Source organism: Pelobates fuscus, chromosome 10, assembly GCF_036172605.1.
Source record: "Pelobates fuscus isolate aPelFus1 chromosome 10, aPelFus1.pri, whole genome shotgun sequence".
Lineage (NCBI taxonomy): Eukaryota > Metazoa > Chordata > Amphibia > Anura > Pelobatidae > Pelobates > Pelobates fuscus.
This window is the reverse complement of record NC_086326.1, coordinates 3,249,580-3,269,818: the sequence shown is the minus strand read 5'-3', so window position 1 is coordinate 3,269,818 and position 20,239 is coordinate 3,249,580. Positions and strand designations below refer to the sequence as shown.

Genomic DNA, 20,239 nt, shown 5'->3' with positions numbered 1-20,239 from the left:
GACAGAGAATGGGAGGTCTCTGTGCAATGTGATCTAGTGCCAATCAAAATCTACCGTGCCCGGAGCTCTGGATATTTTCAGAATGGCAGTTTTCACAGAGATGCCTCTGGAACACTGAGGTAATAAATGTGGGCCCAGGGCTCCCCCTGAGGCCCATGGAAATTATGATTTTTTTACACAGAAGGGAGGATATCACCCTCTCCCACTATTTCAGGTAACTCTCTGATTTGTATGTTTCAACTGCGATGTCGGTTCTCCAAGGACATCACCGTCCTTTTCAGTAGGTGGATCTGGTCTGTGAGGCTCTCCAACCGACCTTTGGTTTCACTGAGCTGTTGCTCTCTAGAAGTCTCCCTCTATTCCACGCCTGCGCCTTGTGGAGGTCTGCCTTCCATACCTGTTATAGATCCACCAGCAGTCTCTTTATGTCTCTCTTTGTGGAGGGCGAGGAGTCATCATCCGACTCTGAAGAGTGATATTTGGGTGAGGGGAGGTAAGTGATTCTTCCTCCTTATTTGATTCCTCTGAGGTCTCGGGATTGCTGTGGACCTCGGACGCCATCTTTGCCTGTGGTGGCAGTACAGGTCTCTCAAAGGAGAGTCTCTGTTTTTTTTTGTTTCTGGGTGCAGATGTCACCTGTGCTTACACCCCAGAGTGACTGCAGAGGGGTGCTTTGGCTTGTGAGTGTCTTTTGCTGCCATATTAGTCCGGGAATTACAAGGTCATATCGGAGCTTCACACAGATGCTGTGATGGACCGCCTAGCACCCCGACCAGGTGCGTCTGTCAATCGCTGCTTCCTAGTACTTGCGAGCACCATAAGCATTGAACTGGAACACCATAACCACTGTAAGCCTCACAAATCACCGCAGCATGGTTGGGGTCTCGCTGTCCTCCACCCACCCTAGACCCAAGACCAGGATCCAGCTTCCAGTGGGTAGACCTCTCCTAGTCCAGAGAGTGAAGCAGGCTGCTCTTATAGGAGCAAGTGTTGTGATCCAAGGGAGTATAGTGATTATAGCAATCCCCAGAGTGTGAATATAGCTCTCCAATCCCCCAAATAGGAGCCTAGTCTTCATGAAGGGTAAAACGAATCTCAGTTTAATGGTAGCCACAACTGGCCTTTTAAGACAGTCCCCATGCAAGGGGCACTCCCCTCTGGACTTGAGAGTAAACCACAGTAGAAATAAATACACTATCACATTGGCACTCCCATACAAAATCAGATAATCCCTTCTCTGTGCCTGGGAGATAATTGGATCAGGAACTGTACTAATCCAATCCAATTATCTCCAAGTACAGAAAAAACAAACATTTTTACAAAACCCCAAAATTACCTTAAAACACACAAAACTCCCACAAAAGTTACATCCCCTGATAGCCCTGATCTGGGTTACCAACATATCCAACATATCCAAAAATCACCCTGATTAATTCATTTCCTGGAAGTCTTATTTTTGACCGACTGTGCACATGGTCCCAGGGAATCAGGACTAACAGTCTATCTGTCTGGAGTACAAAAGTACATAACTCAAATGAACAGAGCCTTTTCAAGTGCATTGGACAAGGTATATTGCAGGGCCCATAGTCCTGAGGCAAGAGGCTGGCCAGCAGGCCCCTCCAAGAACCCGTGACGAGGTTCAGTTCGTCACAAATGCATCTTGTCGTCTGCTCGGTCGGCTACGACCCGGATAAATATAGGTTATATGGCAGTACAAGCATTCAAAGACGCTCTACTGCATCGTGTTGGTCTAATTTAATCCACTGTGTAAAGTGGGGTTTATTTTATAGGATAATTTTACATCTCATTGTAATGGAGGATCTCATTGTAAATGTGGATCAGACATTTTCTGATCTTGTTATATAAATGTATAGTATTTAGGCCAGTTCTCTGCACCTGAAACAGCCAACGAGATTTAATTTTAGGGTTATATTTTAAGTAGTGTTTTTTACTGTTAGTATATTTGTAAGGTCTATAAAAATTATCCATGGAAGGTAAAGGATCTCCCTATTTAATTCCAGGATCAGACATTGTAGAATGCAAATCCAGTCCAATTGCGATTGCTTCAGCTTGTGCCATATATCGATTACCTGTAGCCACTGCTGTCTGGGCGCTGGATGGGTGACCCTATTGTGTGAAGTGCCACAGGCCTCGTCGGGCTGTAAGCTTGGCCCTTGACTCGATGACCTCTTACTATGCGTTTGTTCACTCGTTCTAGCAAATTTTCAAGAACAAGTAAATCAGAAATGCTGTAATATCTCGAGATGGGGAAGTTGGAGCATATCACCTGCAGGATAGATATTCTGTGTCCTAATTAAGGATATTATTATTTCTTATGAGAAAGTAGGATAAAAAAGAACATAAAATGTGCAAACTTTTCTTAATTCTATGAATGCACCGACTTCTGCTGGTCACACTACAAAAACCTTATTGGGTAAAGATTTCGGGCATGGAGGGCCAGGATTGGCTGAAAAATCTCATCCTGCAAAGTTTAAAATCTTCAACTTCTGAGTGACATTCCTTATTTGCATTCTCTTCATTACCCTTTTATGTCCCTTTATGCATTCTCACTTCATATGATGCTCTGTGATGGTGACTGAGAACAGTCTGTGATTGTCTATGGTAGCCAGAAACAGACGGCTACATTTGATGTTCGTACAAACAATTCTTGCCATGGCTGCGATCCTCTGGCCAGTCACAGATTCACAATAAAGAAAAGCCCATTTCACAGATTGTTTAACTTGGAATATAATTCGACTTCCAAACAAAACACGGCAATAAATCTGTTCTAATTCGATTATCATCTAGTGTTTGTTTTTTCCATATCAGCTGCCATTCATTAATTCTCTCTAATATTCCCTGGATTTCAGCAAGTTTGGACACAGACAGCAATTCTGAGTGAAGATCCAGGTGGTTTGAGTTTATTGACACATTAGTGGAGCTTTGTGTAAACGGTCCGAGGCGGATGTGGGGAGCTAGGCTCGGTCTGTTTGTTTGTGTGCATTCAATAATTAAATTAGTTCTGTTTTCCTTTGGTAACCTTTTATTAATGCTCCCTGCTTCAGCCCTGGTTCAAACTTTCAGATACCAGAGATATCAAAATAAAGCATTCAGGGTTGCGAAATGGCATAGTATTTACATTTATAGTGAGAGTTCAGATCCATTCTATTGCACAGTCTAAGGTTATTTACAAAAGTGAGAATTCAAAGGGAATTTCACATTTAAGGCTAGAGTAGCTGAAGTGACAAAATGCCTTCAATGTGCTTTCATTTGCCCATCGGTATCAGAAGACTCGTCATTTGTTCACATGGTCTCATATAATAATATCACGGATGGAGAACAATGAACTATTGTGTCTTCATGACCTCATAACGCATGGACACAATCTAGATGTGCTTGGACTATATTGATGATGAATGGAGAATCCAAACGGAGAGATGATGGTAATGTAAATTGATATAGAAGAGGATTGAATTTGTTACTTGATACTCTAGAAGTTTTCTGATGATCTCTACATGTTTTTGGAATCGCCATCACAGGACGCATGCCCACCGCATGGTGATACCTGGTTGTAGAAATGGGGTGATATAGTCACCACGATTTTATTCCTGACATGTCTGCAGATACTTTTGGATGTGACAGCACACAATGTAAATCTATGGAATATTCTGTGAGACCCTCCACAAACCTTCCCGCATGAGTGGCGGATGTCCTAGGAAGCAGTTGTGCATCTCCTGAGAAACTGCATTTTACAATGTGAGAGAACCAAGAAAATGAATCAGTATTCTCGTAGTCATACATACAGACTTACAGAATTCCTACTTTAGGTGTATCTGTCGAGTTCACTGTTAATGAAATTCTAACACAATGTATCGGCAATTTCATATAGAATCAACCTTTATGGAAATGTCATGACAACTATATGATCCAACACACAGAACTATGTAACATCTACATAGAATAGAAAAACAGACAGAACATTAACCGGACCTTAGAATGGCCGGGTTAATACGCTGAACAATAGAGAATAGTCAAGGAAAAGCAAAGGTTAAGGGAGCCGGAAATACACAAGATCGATAAGAAAGCCAAGTCAGGGAAAACAGTAATTAGAATAGGGAGAAATAGCTGAAGTCTAAAACCAGGAATATCAATAACAAGATTAGCAAAACGCACTCTCGGATACTAGCTGCTTCTGGGTAAAAGTTCTGACCAGTTAGTCTGATTGGTATCAATAAAGCAACGTAAATAAGACTGTAAGGCTTGATTGACTCTTTCAGCCGCCCCATTGGTCTGAGGGTGATACGAAGAGGAAAACGAAAGTTCTATGCCCAACTGTTTGCAGAAAGCACGCCAAAACCTGGATACAAATTGGGTACCTCTGTCAGAGACAGTTTTTTGGTATTCCATGTAGTCTAAAGATCTCACATGGACAAGATTCTGGGACAATGGCAGTTTTTGAGAGGTATAAAATGTCCCATCTTGGAGAAACGGTCCACCACCATAAAGATAGTGGTAAACCCATTAGAATTTGGGAGATCACCAATGAAATCCATGGCTAAGTGGGTCCATGGAGTGTTGGGTATGGGAACTGGCTGCAATAACCCGGGAGGTAATTTATGGGAAACCTTGGACACAGCACAGATCCTACATGCTCCCACATACTCCTTACATGACGTCATACGTCATGTGTCCTTAAGGGGTTACATTTTTACACACTGACAGACATACTGACACTGACATACAGATACACATACAGACAAACTGACACACACAGAGACATACTGACACACACACGCCCTGACATACTGACACACATGCCCTGACAGACAAACTGTCACCCAGACATAGTGACACACAGACACATATGACTCGGATAGTATGTGCCCTTGGACCATTTCAGGATGTCCAGATCCTTCTTCTCCAAAGTGATCAATGCTTTTTTCTTTCCTTTTTCTCCTTCCCCCTCTTACCCAGCTCCAAAATATACAAATGCCAGGTCAGGGAGATTTTCTTTTAAGAAAAAAGGTGCTTTATTGATCCAAATAAAATTCAAAATATAAAAACAATCAAATTTACCAGATGGGCTTCTGGGTAGGCTGTATAGTCTATTACAGTGTCCAAAACGCATTTCGCCTTATCAAATAGGCTTCCTCAGTTGGCTGCAATGAAATCCGTTCGTTTTCTCTGCTTTAAATAGCCCGCTCATTATTTTCGATCCGGATTTTTTCTCTGTTACATTTTCACTTCGGGGTTTCGTCTGATGGAACGCAATGTGCGTTCCAGCGCTACCATTCATCACTTAACTTTCGGGTATGTCATTCTCGATTGGCTGATTTAACAAACGTAGAAACTTTATTGATATCTAACAGTCCAATTGTGTATTTGGAGCGCATTTGCGTTCCAGATTCTATGGTCATGGACTGATATCCTCTTTTTAAGAAAGAGAAAAGGGAAAGAAAAAAGCACTGATCACTTTGGAGAAAAAGGATCTGGACATCCTGAAATGGTCCAAGGGCACATACTATCCGAGTCATATGAGGGTATGACTCCAGGCTTGTGAGTGATATCACTCTTTTATTTTACTTTTTATGTATTTTACATACTGTATTGCACTATTGTTGTACGATTTTATTTTACAGAATATCTGTTGAAATACTACTTAGAAGCTCCATCTTTTGCATGCATGTATTATTCTCTAAGGACATCGTTAATCAGGTGTTGAAATACCGCTGGAGCATTGCACAAACCAAACGGCATAACCATATACTCATAATACCCCATTCTGCTATTGAACGCTGTCTTCCACTCATGCCCACCTTTGATTCTGACTAGGTTACATGCACTCCCAAGGTCGAGCTTGGTGAAAACTCTGGCATCTTTGAGCCGATCAAATAGTTCGGAGATAAGGGGAATGGGTGTGGCAAACCTAGCCACTTCAGACTATAGAACTGTGACTCTAAAGGTTGTCCGAAACACTGCTGCCATATTATGTTTGAATGTACTTTGCATTCTGTATTTAAATGTATGTTTGCCTGTATCCTTATAGCATTCGTATGCTGGCAGACGAAAGCCGCTAGCATTTACATGGTTGTTTCACGAACAGCAACTTTACCGGCTGTTTGTGAAACGAACTAAGTACCGAACCCAAGCCCACACACTGAGGGTCATGTGGCACCAATTACCAGATTGTTGCAATCGGTAGTTAAGTGCTTTCCTGGGTGGCCGTCGTTCGACTACCGACCACGCGGCGGTCGGCCATCTTGGATCCTTTGTCTCCCCAGCTGTGTTTTGTCGTCGAGTGCCTGGAACTGAAAACGGCTACTCGACGGCACGAACACCGCTGTACTTCCAGGCCGTTCGGGAGCTACGGTCTTCTCCTATTGTGGTTCCCCATCGGTGTTCGGTACTTTCAGACGACCTTAATAATAAAGTGTATTTCGTGCGGCGTTCGGTTGTTTTAGCTGGGATCTGAGCGGTACTCTCACGAAAGGTGCACTCAGACCCCAGCTATCTACCGAACGTCCGTTCGTCAGAATAACATGAATATTGTAGAAATGGTTAATTTAAAGGTAAAATGCCGGTTCTGCTGCACGGAGGGATAATCCACTTAACGGTGTATTTCAGTGGGAGTGTCCCTCTCGTGCAGCAGTGCCTGATGGGAGAATTGCTCCAAATGTTAAGTCCCCCATGTAGTCCCTCACTGTATTACCCCTGCTATGTCAGTAAGGAAACCCCTTGCATGGGGACTTGCATAAATACTGGAAGCTGTGAATAAAGACCTCAGTTGACTCCCATAACTGTGTTTCGTCCGGTTACTGGGGGATTTGGGATATTGCCTTACTTTTCAGCGCAGACTGTGGATTACCTTTAATACCAGCGGAGATCGTGGGATTTAATATTGCCGCTCCGCTACAATGGGGTAAGCATTTTTTTCTTCAAACCGTTATAATCAATGCAGGGGCATAGGTCTCCCTCCTTCTTAGAGACAAAGAAAAACCCAACGTTAAATTTCATCTGCCATTTTAGCAGGAGAGGAGGATCTTCGTATGTGTCCTTTCCTCTAGGAATCTTTAATATACTCCTCGAAACAGATGGTTTCTTGGGGAGATAATGCGTAGACTCCTCCTTTGGGAGGCATGATTCCTGGTAAGAGGTCAATAAAACAGTCATAAGACCGATGAGGTGGTAACGTCTCTGACTGTACTTGTATTGAATACCACCTTACCTTTAATTGAGGTGGTATCTCTGTTGACAGATGTGGTGCAGTGGGTACATTGACAGTGCAAATACGTTGTGGCATAAGGCTCTTACAATTACCCCAGCAGTCCTCTTCCCATCCCACTTTTTCCCCTTTGGTCCAGTCTAGCCAAGGATTGTGTTTTTGGAGTCATGGGAAACCAAGAATGATGGGACAGGAAAGAGAAATGATTACCTAAGGAAAACATTTCCTTAGTGTGCAAGATTTCTACTAAGACAGTAATAGGAAAGGTTTCATGAGAGACGAGAGGCTGAGAGAGAGAAACATAGAATGTGACGGCAGATAGGAACCATTCGGCCCATCTAGTCTGCCCGATTTTCTAAATACTTCCATTAGTCCCTGGCCTTATCTTATAGTTAGGATAGCCTTATGCCTATCCCACGCATGCTTAAACTCCTTTACTGTATTAACCTCTACCACTTCAGCTGGAGTGCTATTCCATGCATCCACTACCCTCTCAGTAAAGTAATACTTCCTGATATTATTTTTAAACCTTTGCCCCTCTAATTTAAGACTATGTGCTCTTGTTGTGGTAGTTTTTCTTCTTTTAAATATAGTCTCCTCCTTTACTGTGTTACATAGTTACATAGCTGAAAAGAGACTTGCGTCCATCAAGTTCAGCCTTCCTCACATATGTTTTTGCTGTTGATCCAAAAGAAGGCAAAAAACCTAGTCTGAAGCGCTTCCAATTTTGCCACAAATTAGGAAAAAATTCCTTCTTGACCCCAAAATGGCAGTCAGAGGTCTCCTTGGATCAAGCAGCTATTACCCCACTAATTAGAAATTATATCCCTGTATGTTATGTTTTTGCAAGTATTTATCCAATTGCAGTTTAAACATCTGTAGTGACTCTGACAAAACCACCTCTTTAGGCAGAGAATTCCATATCCTTATTGCTCTTACTGTAAAAAAACCTTTTCTTTGCCTTAGATACAATCTCCTTTCTTCCATCCTAAATGTGTGACCCTGTGTCCTATGTATAGCCCTGTTTATGAATAGATTTCCAGATAAAGGTTTGTACTGGCCCCGAATATATTTGTATAAAGTTATCATATCCCCTCTCAGGCGCTGTTTTTCCAAACTAAAACCTTTCTTCATAATTAAAATGCTCCATTCCTTTTATCAATTTTGTAGCTCGTCTTTGGACTTTTTCTAGTGCCATGATATTTTTCTTTAGAACAGGCGCCCAAAATTGCACAGCATATTCAAGGTGTGGTCTTACCAGCGATTTATAAAGAGGCAAAATTATATTTTCATCCCGTGAATTTATGCCCCTATTCAGACATGAAAAAACCTTACTGGCTTTAGCAACTGCAGCTTGACATTGCATATTGCTGCCTAATTTGTTGTCTATAACAATTCCCAAATCCTTCTCGTGTGTGGTTATCCCTAGTTCACTACCATTTAGGGTGTATATTGCTTGTGCATTCTTAACCCCAAAGTGCATAACTTTGCATTTCTCTACGTTAAATTTCATCTGCCATTTTAGTGCCCAGTCCCCCAATCTATCCCTCTGCAGCAAAGCAATATCCTGCTCACATTTTATTACTTTACAAAGTTTTGTGTCATCTGCAAACACTGATACATGGCTTTCAAGGCCTATTTCAAGATCATTTATAAATATGTTAAATAGAAGTGGTCCCAAAACAGAACCCTGAGGGACACCACTTACCACTTTTGTCCAGCCTAAAAATTTACCATTAATTACAACTCGTTGTACTCTATCCTTAAGTCAATGTTCTACCCAAGAACAAGAATATTCATCTATACCAATTTCTTTTAGTTTGAAGACTAACCTATTGTGAGGAACCGTATCAAATGCCTTGGCAAAATCCAAGTAGATCACATCCGCTGCAACACCCTGATCTATACTTCTACTTACTTCTTCGTAGAATGCAATTAGGTTAGTTTGACATGACCTCTGTTTCATAAAACCATGCTGATTATTGCTAATAACAAAGGTCATCCCAATGAATTCCTGAATATTATCCCTTAATAGCCCTTCAAATATTTTCCCAGTTACAGAAGTTAAGCTCACAGGTCTATAATTTCCAGGCAAGGATTTTGAACCCTTTTTAAATATAGGAACAACATCTGCCTTCCTCCAATCTTCCGGTACAACACCTGAAACAAAAGAATCTTGAAAAATTAAATACAGAGGCTCACTTATTTCCCCACTTAGCTCCTTAAGTACTCGTGGGTGAATACAGTCAGGCCCCGGAGCTTTATTTACATTCATTTTCTTTAATAGCTGTAGAACCTTGTCTTGAGTTATCCAATCACAAGTTATCGTATAATTTTTTGCAGCAATCGATTGCATATCTCTTGCCATAGGATCCTCATTAATATATACTGAAGAAAAATTGTTATTTAAATGTTTTGCTTTTTCCTGGTCTTCATTAGCTAATAAACCCAACTCTGTTTCCAGTGTCTCTACTTTTTCATTTTTTGTTTTTTTAAGAATTGATGTACTTGAAAAAAATTTTGGGGGTTGGTTTTGCATTCTTTAGCTATCAATTTCTCATTTTCTAGTTAAGCCACTTTAATTGCCTTTTTGCAAGCGTTATTGGCTTCCTTATATCTTATATAGGATGCCTCTGATTTGTCTGATTTAAATGCCTTTTTCTTATTTTTACTCTCTTGTTTTACTTCTCTACTAAGCCACATTGGTTTTAATTTGTCTCTTTTATATTTATTACCCAATGGTACATACTGAGAAATGTACCTTTCTAATATTTGTTTGAATAGTTTCCGTTTTTCCTCAGTGGTTTTATCACTAAGGAGTTTATGCCAGTCCATATGTTGTAGAGCTGCCCTAATCTTATTGAAATTGGCTTTTTTAAATTATATGTTTTAGTATGCCCCATGTGTTTTTGCTTTTTTGAGTTTATTTCAAAATTTACCATATTGTGATCACTATTTCCCAATTGCTCCCCTACTTGAATATTGATTAAAAGATCACAATTGTTTGTTATAACGAGATCCAGACAAGCATCCTTTCTAGTTGGTGCTTACACCAGTTGTGACATAAAGGTGACATTTAACACATTCAAAAACCTGATTCCCCTTGCTGAAGTACTAGTCCCTCTATCCCAATTTATGTCTGGGTAATTAAAATCTCCAATAATTAACGTGTTACCTCGATTTGCAGCTTTCTCAATTTGCTCTAACAGCTGTTCTTCCTCAATAATATTTACATTAGGTGGTTTATAACATATCCCAACCAATAATTGATTTCCCTTTGTTTGCCCCAAGCAGATATCTACCCATAAAGCTTCCACATCTTCCTTGTCACACTCCACATGCCTAAGATTTGACTTTAACTCATGGTTGACATATAAACATACCCCACCACCCTTCTTGTTTTTCCTATCCTTCCTAAATAATGTGTACCCATTTAAATTAACTGCCCAGTCATGTGTCTCATCCCACCATGTTTCTGTTATGCCTATTATATCATATTGTTCCCTTTATGTATTTAAATGTTTCTATCATATTCCCCCTGTCTCTTCTTTCCTCCAAGCTATACATTTTTTCGCCTGCTAAAGGCCTTTGTTGTAATGGTAAGAGGTGTTTAGCAGAGAACTTCCTGTCAATGAAATTCTCCGCGTTTAGCAGAGAACTTCCTGTCAATGAAATTCTCCGCTGCCCAAGAGTCAATCATAGCCTAACACTGAATAGTATTTTTGTTAAGCCGGATGTTCAGTTTCACCAGGAAACGGTTCTTAGTCAATTTAGGGGGACATAAACATCACACCTAAGGTCGGGCCCTGAACGGTCCTTAGGTGTGCATTCTTTCCGCACTTACAGGGTATGAAATCTAAGATGTCCCTTTTTGCCGCAGTATAGACATCGGCCCTCGTTTCTCCTATACTGTCTCTCTGCTTCCGTAAGTTTGGTTACCCCCAACTGCATGGGTTCAGTTTCCAAAGGTGGAAGAGGAACAGATACGACAGGATTAGAAAAACAAGGAGCTAGTGACAAGGTAGTAAATCTAGCCCGTTGTTTATTTCTTTCTCTTATCTATGTCATCATGTAGGTGATAAATTCGTTAAGGTTGACAGGAAGGTCTCTAGCTGTGGCCTCATCGAGTACATTCTCGGCTAGACCCTCTGAAAAAGCAATAACTAGTCCGCTGTTGGTCCAGTCTACTTCAGAGGCTAATATTCTAAATTCAATGTCTTAATCAGCCACAGAGTGGTTGCCTTGCTTAATTCTCATCAAGGCCTTGGCTGCATTCTTATCTTTTCCCATAGGCTCAAAGGTCGCTTTGAGCTCAGTTAAAAATTCACTGTAATTATGGGCGATGGATTTATTTATTTATTTATTTATAAAATATTTTACCAGGAAAGATACATTGAGATTTCTCTCGTTTTCAAGTATGTCCTGGGTCCACAAATTTGACACTTTCCCATAAAGGGCTGGCCCAGGTTAATGTCTTGCCCGTTAGCTGGTTTATAAGGTAGCCGATCTTTGACCTATCTGATGGAAATGAACCGGGAGAAACCTCAAAATGAGGATCACCTCCAAAATGAGGAGGAGGTGAAAGGGTTATGGATGGAGCTTTAAACATCATAGGTACCGCCAAAACCGGTGGCAGAGTAGCCGGCTGTTCCTGAGGTGACTCAAGATGAGTCGTGCGTTGTAGCAATGTCTGGAATGCTTGGGCAAATTGGCAAACTGTGATCCATATCCTCCACCCTACTCTCACAGGCTATCATATGTTTACATAGTTCTGCAGAATCCATGGCCCTGTCTTAATGTCACAACGACTATATGATCCAACACGCAGAACTCTGTAACATCTACATAGAATAGAAAAACAGACAGAACGTTAACCGGTCCTTAGAATGGCCGGGTTAATACAGTGAAGAATAAAGAATAGTCAAGGAAAAGCCAAGGCCAAGGGAGCCAGAAATACATAAGATCGATAAGAAGGGAAACCAGAAATTAGAATAGTCAGGAATAGCCGAAGTCAAAAACAAGGAATATCAATAGCAAGATCAGGAAAACACACTTGGATACCAGGAAGGGAAAACACGGCAGGGCAATGAGCTAAGGTATTCTGGGGTTTAAATACCCCTCCTTGGGCTGGGATTGGTCAGAGCTTGGCCTCTGACCCCAGAACTTGCATGTTCGTTGACGTTGTGACATCACATGCACGGTCGCGTCATTTTTTGAGGCGGGGCTACAAATGGACGTGACCTCGCAGTCGGTGCCTTTTGGATCCCGTGTGTGAAGGGGATGGACGCCGCAAGGGACCTGCTCCCAGCTCGCTGCTGGTAATTCATTATTGTGGGCGCGCCGATCGGGTGTGGCCGGGGGCCAACTTTAAATCTTTATTTTGAAGATCTGTAAATTAGAGAAAATGTCTCATATGTAGGATTTGGAACTAAAAATGAAAGGATAATTCAGTGGAGGAATTTCACAGAATGGAGGGATTGAGTTTAATGGTACGTGTTAAGTATTGAAGGGATGCATTTGGAATACAGTCCTGAAGGTGGGAGCAGTAGGATGTGGACAATGATTATTGAAAGGGTAGGCCGCGCTATAATGACACCAGGAAAGAAGAATTAATGGGGCCAATTGCGTTGATGTTTCCTTGACGCAGATGTAATAATAATTAGTCGAAATTTTCAGATCAATTTACTTTCATGAAATTACGTAGTTACCTCTGTCACGCTGGGACTTGAAGGGTTAAACTGAATCATTTCATGTTTTGGAGCAGTTCTTGTTGTGTGATTTAGCACTGAGCTGTCTGTTAGCTTATCAGGAATCCTTCCTCCATCCAGGGCCCTGTAATGTTGTGTCTGAGGGATCAGGGATGCCATAGCTTAAAGGCTCACATTATGTCTGATCATTTTTCTCTCGGCCTCATTATAGACGCCCTTGGGTTGTTTCCCCACTGGACAAGAGATGAGTGAGGCCACATTGTAAAATTGCAGGTGCCCTTTCCTCTAGGCACTTGTTTTCCTCCTGTCCAACAGCTTTTATTTGATCTGTCTTCGCTGCTCAACAAAGTTTGAGGCCAGTGTTTAGCTGTTTGGGTTGAAATCAACGTTCAAAGGCTCATTTATAAAATCAAGTTCTAAGAGTCACAAACCCTGAGCCCTGTTGAAAAGGCAGACATCAGTCTTTGGCTAAACATCTTTTTTTTTCATTGAAAAAGTAAACTCTAAATTTAAGTGCGCCTGCGGACACCTGTCGGTCACGGAGACTCTCATTGTGTCCTTAGTCAGTCTTGTCTTAAAAAATCAGGTTGTACTTTGCACGGATTTAACAAATACTCTAAGATTTATGTTTTATGGAAACGTTTAATTTCCTAAGTCTCTGTCATTGCAGATTTTTTATTATACTGGAAAGATACACGACATAAAAATCAGCATTTGCCACATATAGGCCTCCATTTAATATTTTTTTGAAAAATATTTCTATATTTAATTGTATGAAATATTAATATATTTTTATATAGGATATGAATATATTTTTTAATAGTTTGAAAAGATCATTTGAAAATCTTATTGAAAAAAATTAAAATCAGGATCGTAGTCGCGATCTGTTTTCCAAAGTGCTTTTTATTTTGTCGACATCGCACTTAGCATGATTTCTGTCTTACCAATGACATTATTTAGTGAATATATATGGGATATTTATATGGTATGCTAGATCGTATTTAAACTCCCAGGTAACATATTGAATTGTTCACTGTGAGGACTGTCCAGCAAGTGTCCATTTTCCTTCCAGTCATTACTTTATATCCAGAGACGTTTTTAAGATCAGCTTGTATAATAAACGTGTCATGGCGTATTTACCTACACAGGCTGCGTGGGAATTTGTCTGATTGTAACCTGCTGTGTTCTGTTCTTTGATTTTAATGACTACTTTCTTCTGGATATTGGAAATTGTCCTCAAATGGCTGTGCACCTGCATGCTGTGACCACCTCTCCCTGCATGTAACCCCAGATACTGACCTCTTCCTGCACGTAACCCCAGGCACTGACCTCTTCCTGCATGTAACCCCAGATACTGACCTCTTCCTGCATGTAACCCCAGGCACTGACCTCTTCCTGCATGTAACCCCAGGCACTGACCTCTTCCTGCACATTACCCCAGGCACTGACCTCTTCCTGCATGTAACCCCAGACACTGACCTCTTCCTGCATGTAACCCCAGGCACTGACCTCTTCCTGCATGTAACCCCAGGCACTGACCTCTTCCTGCACGTAACCCCAAGCACTGACCTCTTCCTGCATGTAACCCCAGGCACTGACCTCTTCCTGCATGTAACCCCAGGCACTGACCTCTCCCTGCATGTAACCCCAGGCACTGACCTCTTCCTGCATGTAACCCCAGATACTGACCTCTTCCTGCATGTAACCCCAGATACTGACCTCTTCCTGCATGTAACCCCAGATACTGACCTCTTCCTGCACGTAACCCCAGGCACTGACCTCTTCCTGCATGTAACCCCAGATACTGACCTCTTCCTGCACGTAACCCCAGGCACTGACCTCTTCCTGCATGTAACCCCAAGCACTGACCTCTTCCTGCATGTAACCCCAGGCACTGACCTCTTCCTGCACGTAACCCCAGGCACTGACCTCTTCCTGCATGTAACCCCAGGCACTGACCTCTTCCTGCACATTACCCCAGGCACTGACCTCTTCCTGCATGTAACCCCAGGCACTGACCTCTTCCTGCATGTAACCCCAGGCACTGACCTCTTCCTGCACATTACCCCAGGCACTGACCTCTTCCTGCACATTACCCCAGGCACTGACCTCTTCCTGCATGTAACCCCAGGCACTGACCTCTTCCTGCATGTAACCCCAGGCACTGACCTCTTCCTGCACATTACCCCAGGCACTGACCTCTTCCTGCATGTAACCCCAGGCACTGACCTCTTCCTGCATGTAACCCCAGGCACTGACCTCTTCCTGCACGTAACCCCAGGCACTGACCTCTTCCTGCATGTAACCCCAGGCACTGACCTCTTCCTGCACGTAACCCCAGGCACTGACCTCTTCCTGCACGTAACCCCAGGCACTGACCTCTTCCTGCATGTAACCCCAGGCACTGACCTCTTCCTGCATGTAACCCCAGATACTGACCTCTTCCTGCATGTAACCCCAGATACTGACCTCTCCCTGCATGTAACCCCAGATACTGACCTCTTCCTGCATGTAACCCCAGGCACTGACCTCTCCCTGCATGTAACCCCAGATACTGACCTCTTCCTGCATGTAACCCCAGGCACTGACCTCTTCCTGCATGTAACCCCAGGCACTGACCTCTTCCTGCATGTAACCCCAGATACTGACCTCTTCCTGCATGTAACCCCAGGCACTGACCTCTTCCTGCATGTAACCCCAGGCACTGACCTCTTCCTGCATGTAACCCCAGGCACTGACCTCTTCCTGCACGTAACCCCAGATACTGACCTCTTCCTGCATGTAACCCCAGGCACTGACCTCTTCCTGCACGTAACCCCAGGCACTGACCTCTTCCTGCATGTAACCCCAGGCACTGACCTCTTCCTGCATGTAACCCCAGGCACTGACCTCTTCCTGCACGTAACCCCAGGCACTGACCTCTTCCTGCATGTAACCCCAGGCACTGACCTCTTCCTGCACGTAACCCCAGATACTGACCTCTTCCTGCATGTAACCCCAGGCACTGACCTCTTCCTGCATGTAACCCCAGGCACTGACCTCTTCCTGCACGTAACCCCAGGCACTGACCTCTTCCTGCATGTAACCCCAGGCACTGACCTCTTCCTGCACGTAACCCCAGATACTGACCTCTTCCTGCATGTAACCCCAGGCACTGACCTCTTCCTGCATGTAACCCCAGGCACTGACCTCTTCCTGCATGTAACCCCAGGCACTGACCTCTTCCTGCACGTAACCCCAGGCACTGACCTCTTCCTGCACGTAACCCCAGGCACTGACCTCTTCCTGCATGTAACCCCAGGCACTGACCTCTTCCTGCATGTAACCCCAGATACTGACCTCTTCCTGCATGTAACCCCAGATACTGACCTCTTCCTGCATGTAACCCCAGATACTGACCTCTTCCTGCATGTAACCCCAGGCACTGACCTCTTCCTGCATGTAACCCCAGGCACTGACCTCTTCCTGCACGTAACCCCAGGCACTGACCTCTTCCTGCACGTAACCCCAGGCACTGACCTCTTCCTGCACGTAACCCCAGGCACTGACCTCTTCCTGCATGTAACCCCAGATACTGACCTCTTCCTGCATGTAACCCCAGATACTGACCTCTTCCTGCATGTAACCCCAGATACTGACCTCTTCCTGCATGTAACCCCAGGCACTGACCTCTTCCTGCATGTAACCCCAGGCACTGACCTCTTCCTGCACGTAACCCCAGGCACTGACCTCTTCCTGCATGTAACCCCAGGCACTGACCTCTTCCTGCATGTAACCCCAGGCACTGACCTCTTCCTGCATGTAACCCCAGGCACTGACCTCTTCCTGCACGTAACCCCAGGCACTGACCTCTTCCTGCACGTAACCCCAGGCACTGACCTCTCCCTGCATGTAACCCCAGATACTGACCTCTTCCTGCATGTAACCCCAGGCACTGACCTCTTCCTGCACGTAACCCCAGGCACTGACCTCTTCCTGCATGTAACCCCAGGCACTGACCTCTTCCTGCATGTAACCCCAGGCACTGACCTCTTCCTGCATGTAACCCCAGGCACTGACCTCTTCCTGCATGTAACCCCAGGCACTGACCTCTTCCTGCATGTAACCCCAGGCACTGACCTCTTCCTGCACGTAACCCCAGGCACTGACCTCTTCCTGCATGTAACCCCAGGCACTGACCTCTTCCTGCATGTAACCCCAGGCACTGACCTCTCCCTGCACATTACCCCAGGCACTGACCTCTTCCTGCATGTAACCCCAGGCACTGACCTCTTCCTGCACGTAACCCCAGGCACTGACCTCTTCCTGCACGTAACCCCAGGCACTGACCTCTTCCTGCACGTAACCCCAGGCACTGACCTCTTCCTGCACGTAACCCCAGATACTGACCTCTTCCTGCATGTAACCCCAGGCACTGACCTCTTCCTGCATGTAACCCCAGGCACTGACCTCTTCCTGCACATTACCCCAGGCACTGACCTCTTCCTGCATGTAACCCCAGGCACTGACCTCTTCCTGCACGTATCCCCAGGCACTGACCTCTTCCTGCACGTAACCCCAGGCACTGACCTCTTCCTGCACGTAACCCCAGGCACTGACCTCTTCCTGCATGTAACCCCAGGCACTGACCTCTTCCTGCATGTAACCCCAGGCACTGACCTCTTCCTGCATGTAACCCCAGGCACTGACCTCTTCCTGCATGTAACCCCAGTCACTGACCCCTTCCTGCATGTAACCCCAGTCACTGACCCCTTCCTGCACATTACCCCAGGCAATGCCATCCCTGTCATTTTCATAGAATGCCATCCCTGCCATTTTCATAGAATGCCATCCCTGCCATTTTCATAGAATGCCATCCCTGCCATTTTTATAGAATGACATCCCTGCCATTTTCATAGAATGCCATCCCTGCCATTTTCATAGAATGCCATCCCTGTCATTTTCATAGAATGCCATCCCTGCCATTTTCATAGAATGCCATCCCTGACATTTTTATAGAATGCCATCCCTGCCATTTTCATAGAATGCCATCCCTGTCATTTTCATAGAATGCCACCCCTGCCATTTGCATAGAATGCCATCCCTGCCATTTTCATAGAATGCCATCCCTGCCATTTTCATAGAATGCCATCCCTGCCATTTTCATAGAATGCCATCCCTGCCATTTTCATAGAATGCCATCCCTGCCATTTTTATAGAATGCCATCCCTGCCATTTTCATAGAATGCCATCCCTGTCATTTTCATAGAATGCCATCCCTGACATTTTTATAGAATGCCATCCCTGCCATTTTCATAGAATGCCATCCCTGCCATTTTCATAGAATGCCATCCCTGCCATTTTCATAGAATGCCATCCCTGCCATTTTTATAGAATGCCATCCCTGCCATTTTCATAGAATGCCATCCCTGCCATTTTCATAGAATGCCATCCCTGCCATTTTCGTAGAATGCCATCCCTGCCATTTTATTATAGAATGCCATCCCTGCCATTTTCATAGAATGCCACCCCTGCCATTTTCATAGAATGCCATCCCTGCCATTTTCATAGAATGCCACCCCTGCCATTTTCATAGAATGCCATCCCTGCCATTTTCATAGAATGCCATCCCTGCCATTTTTATAGAATGCCATCCCTGCCATTTTCATAGAATGCCATCCCTGCCATTTTTATAGAATGCCATCCCTGCCATTTTCATAGAATGCCATCCCTGCCATTTTCATAGAATGCCATCCCTGCCATTTTCATAGAATGCCATCCCTGCCATTTTCATGGAATGCCATCCCTGCCATTTTCATGGAATGCCATCCCTGCCATTTTCATAGAATGCCATCCCTGCCATTTTTATAGAATGCCATCCCTGCCATTTTCATAGAATGCCATCCCTGCCATTTTCATAGAATGCCATCCCTGCCATTTTCATAGAATGCCATCCCTGCCATTTTCATAGAATGCCATCCCTGCCATTTTCATAGAATGCCATCCCTGCCATTTTTATAGAATGCCATCCCTGCCATTTTCATAGAATGCCATCCCTGCCATTTTCAGTTCTTCTCTGCAATGTAAATTGAAAATGAATCCAGTATACATGTTGTTGGAACTGAAGGGGTTAATGCTTATTACATGAGATTTTTTTTTTAGCTGTTAATGTCACATTCTTTATCGTTTCAGGTATCTGCCACCTCACAGAATCTGCCTCAAAGAGCCAGAGGTAAACCATCTTATGTTTTTCTTTTTTGTCTGTTTTCGTGATTGTTGTGGATCTGTATCCTCCCTTATTTTAAACAGGTGTCTATCTTCACCTCCCCAATAACCTCTCTCAGCTCTCAGGGAAAGCCCTGGGGAGCCATCAAGTTCCTAAATTGCTCAGCTTGTCAGATATCAAAGAGTAAACTGACCAGCCCCATAGAGCAGGGTGTGACATGGTATGAATGAAATGGGGGCCCAAAATACAGAAACATTGAGAACATGATATACTCCTCCAGTAATCGATGCACATAACACAGAGTCCAGCAAAGAAAATTACCCTCTGCAGAAACGCATCTCACCACGTCGCCCGTGTTACCGCTATAAATCTGTGCATTCAAAAACCAGTAGAAAAACAGGGAATTGTGGAGAATTTAAACTGGAAATTTTAGCAAAGGAGTTTCCCATAATACATACAAGAGAATATAAAATGGCAGACAAGCCTTACAACGAATGGCATGAATAAATGAGAAAACGGTATAAATACTCACAATTTAAAGAGCTCTGATTTTACTCCAGGGAGTGTATTGCTCAGGATAAATGTAATCATTCTGGAGCCTCTTAGACTCGCATGTTACCGTTTGTTAGAAAGAGACCGTGAAAATCACGACCTAGACATAATAATGAGGGAACTTGTGTAATCAGTTTCAAACGAAGTGGGATTTGTCTGAATCTGGGGAGATCGTTGGGTCTGTCGAATTCTGTAACTCCGAGCACCGTATGGACGTATCACGAACAAACCAATTGTAGAGCATGTTCGCTTGTTTAGCATTCAGAGTCCCATCCATGGCGCATAAAACGATTATTGATGGATATAAGGAATGATGGGGAAAAAAGAGGAATGATGGGAAAACAGCTTATCGATGTTAGGGGTAATGATGGGAAAATAGATCATTTATGGTTAGGAGGAATGATGGGAAAATAGATCATTTATGGTTAGGAGGAATGATGGGAAAATAGCTTATTGATGGTTAGGAGGAATGATGGGAAAATAGATTATTGATGGTTAGGAGGAATGATGGGAAAATAGATTATTGATGGTTAGGAGGAATGATGGGAAAAT

At 43.6% G+C, this 20,239-nt stretch overlaps 1 protein-coding gene across 2 annotated transcripts in view; it reads left to right on the top strand.

Moving 5' to 3' along the window:
* LOC134574477 (uncharacterized) overlaps nucleotides 1-20,239 on the top strand; it is a 168,571-nt gene that overhangs the window by 47,828 nt on the left and 100,504 nt on the right. For both annotated transcript variants that reach the window (XM_063433573.1, XM_063433572.1), the window contains exon 2: nucleotides 19,102-19,141. In XM_063433573.1, coding sequence (XP_063289643.1) covers nucleotides 19,102-19,141 — 40 coding nt within the window. The remainder of the gene's footprint in view (nucleotides 1-19,101; nucleotides 19,142-20,239) is intronic.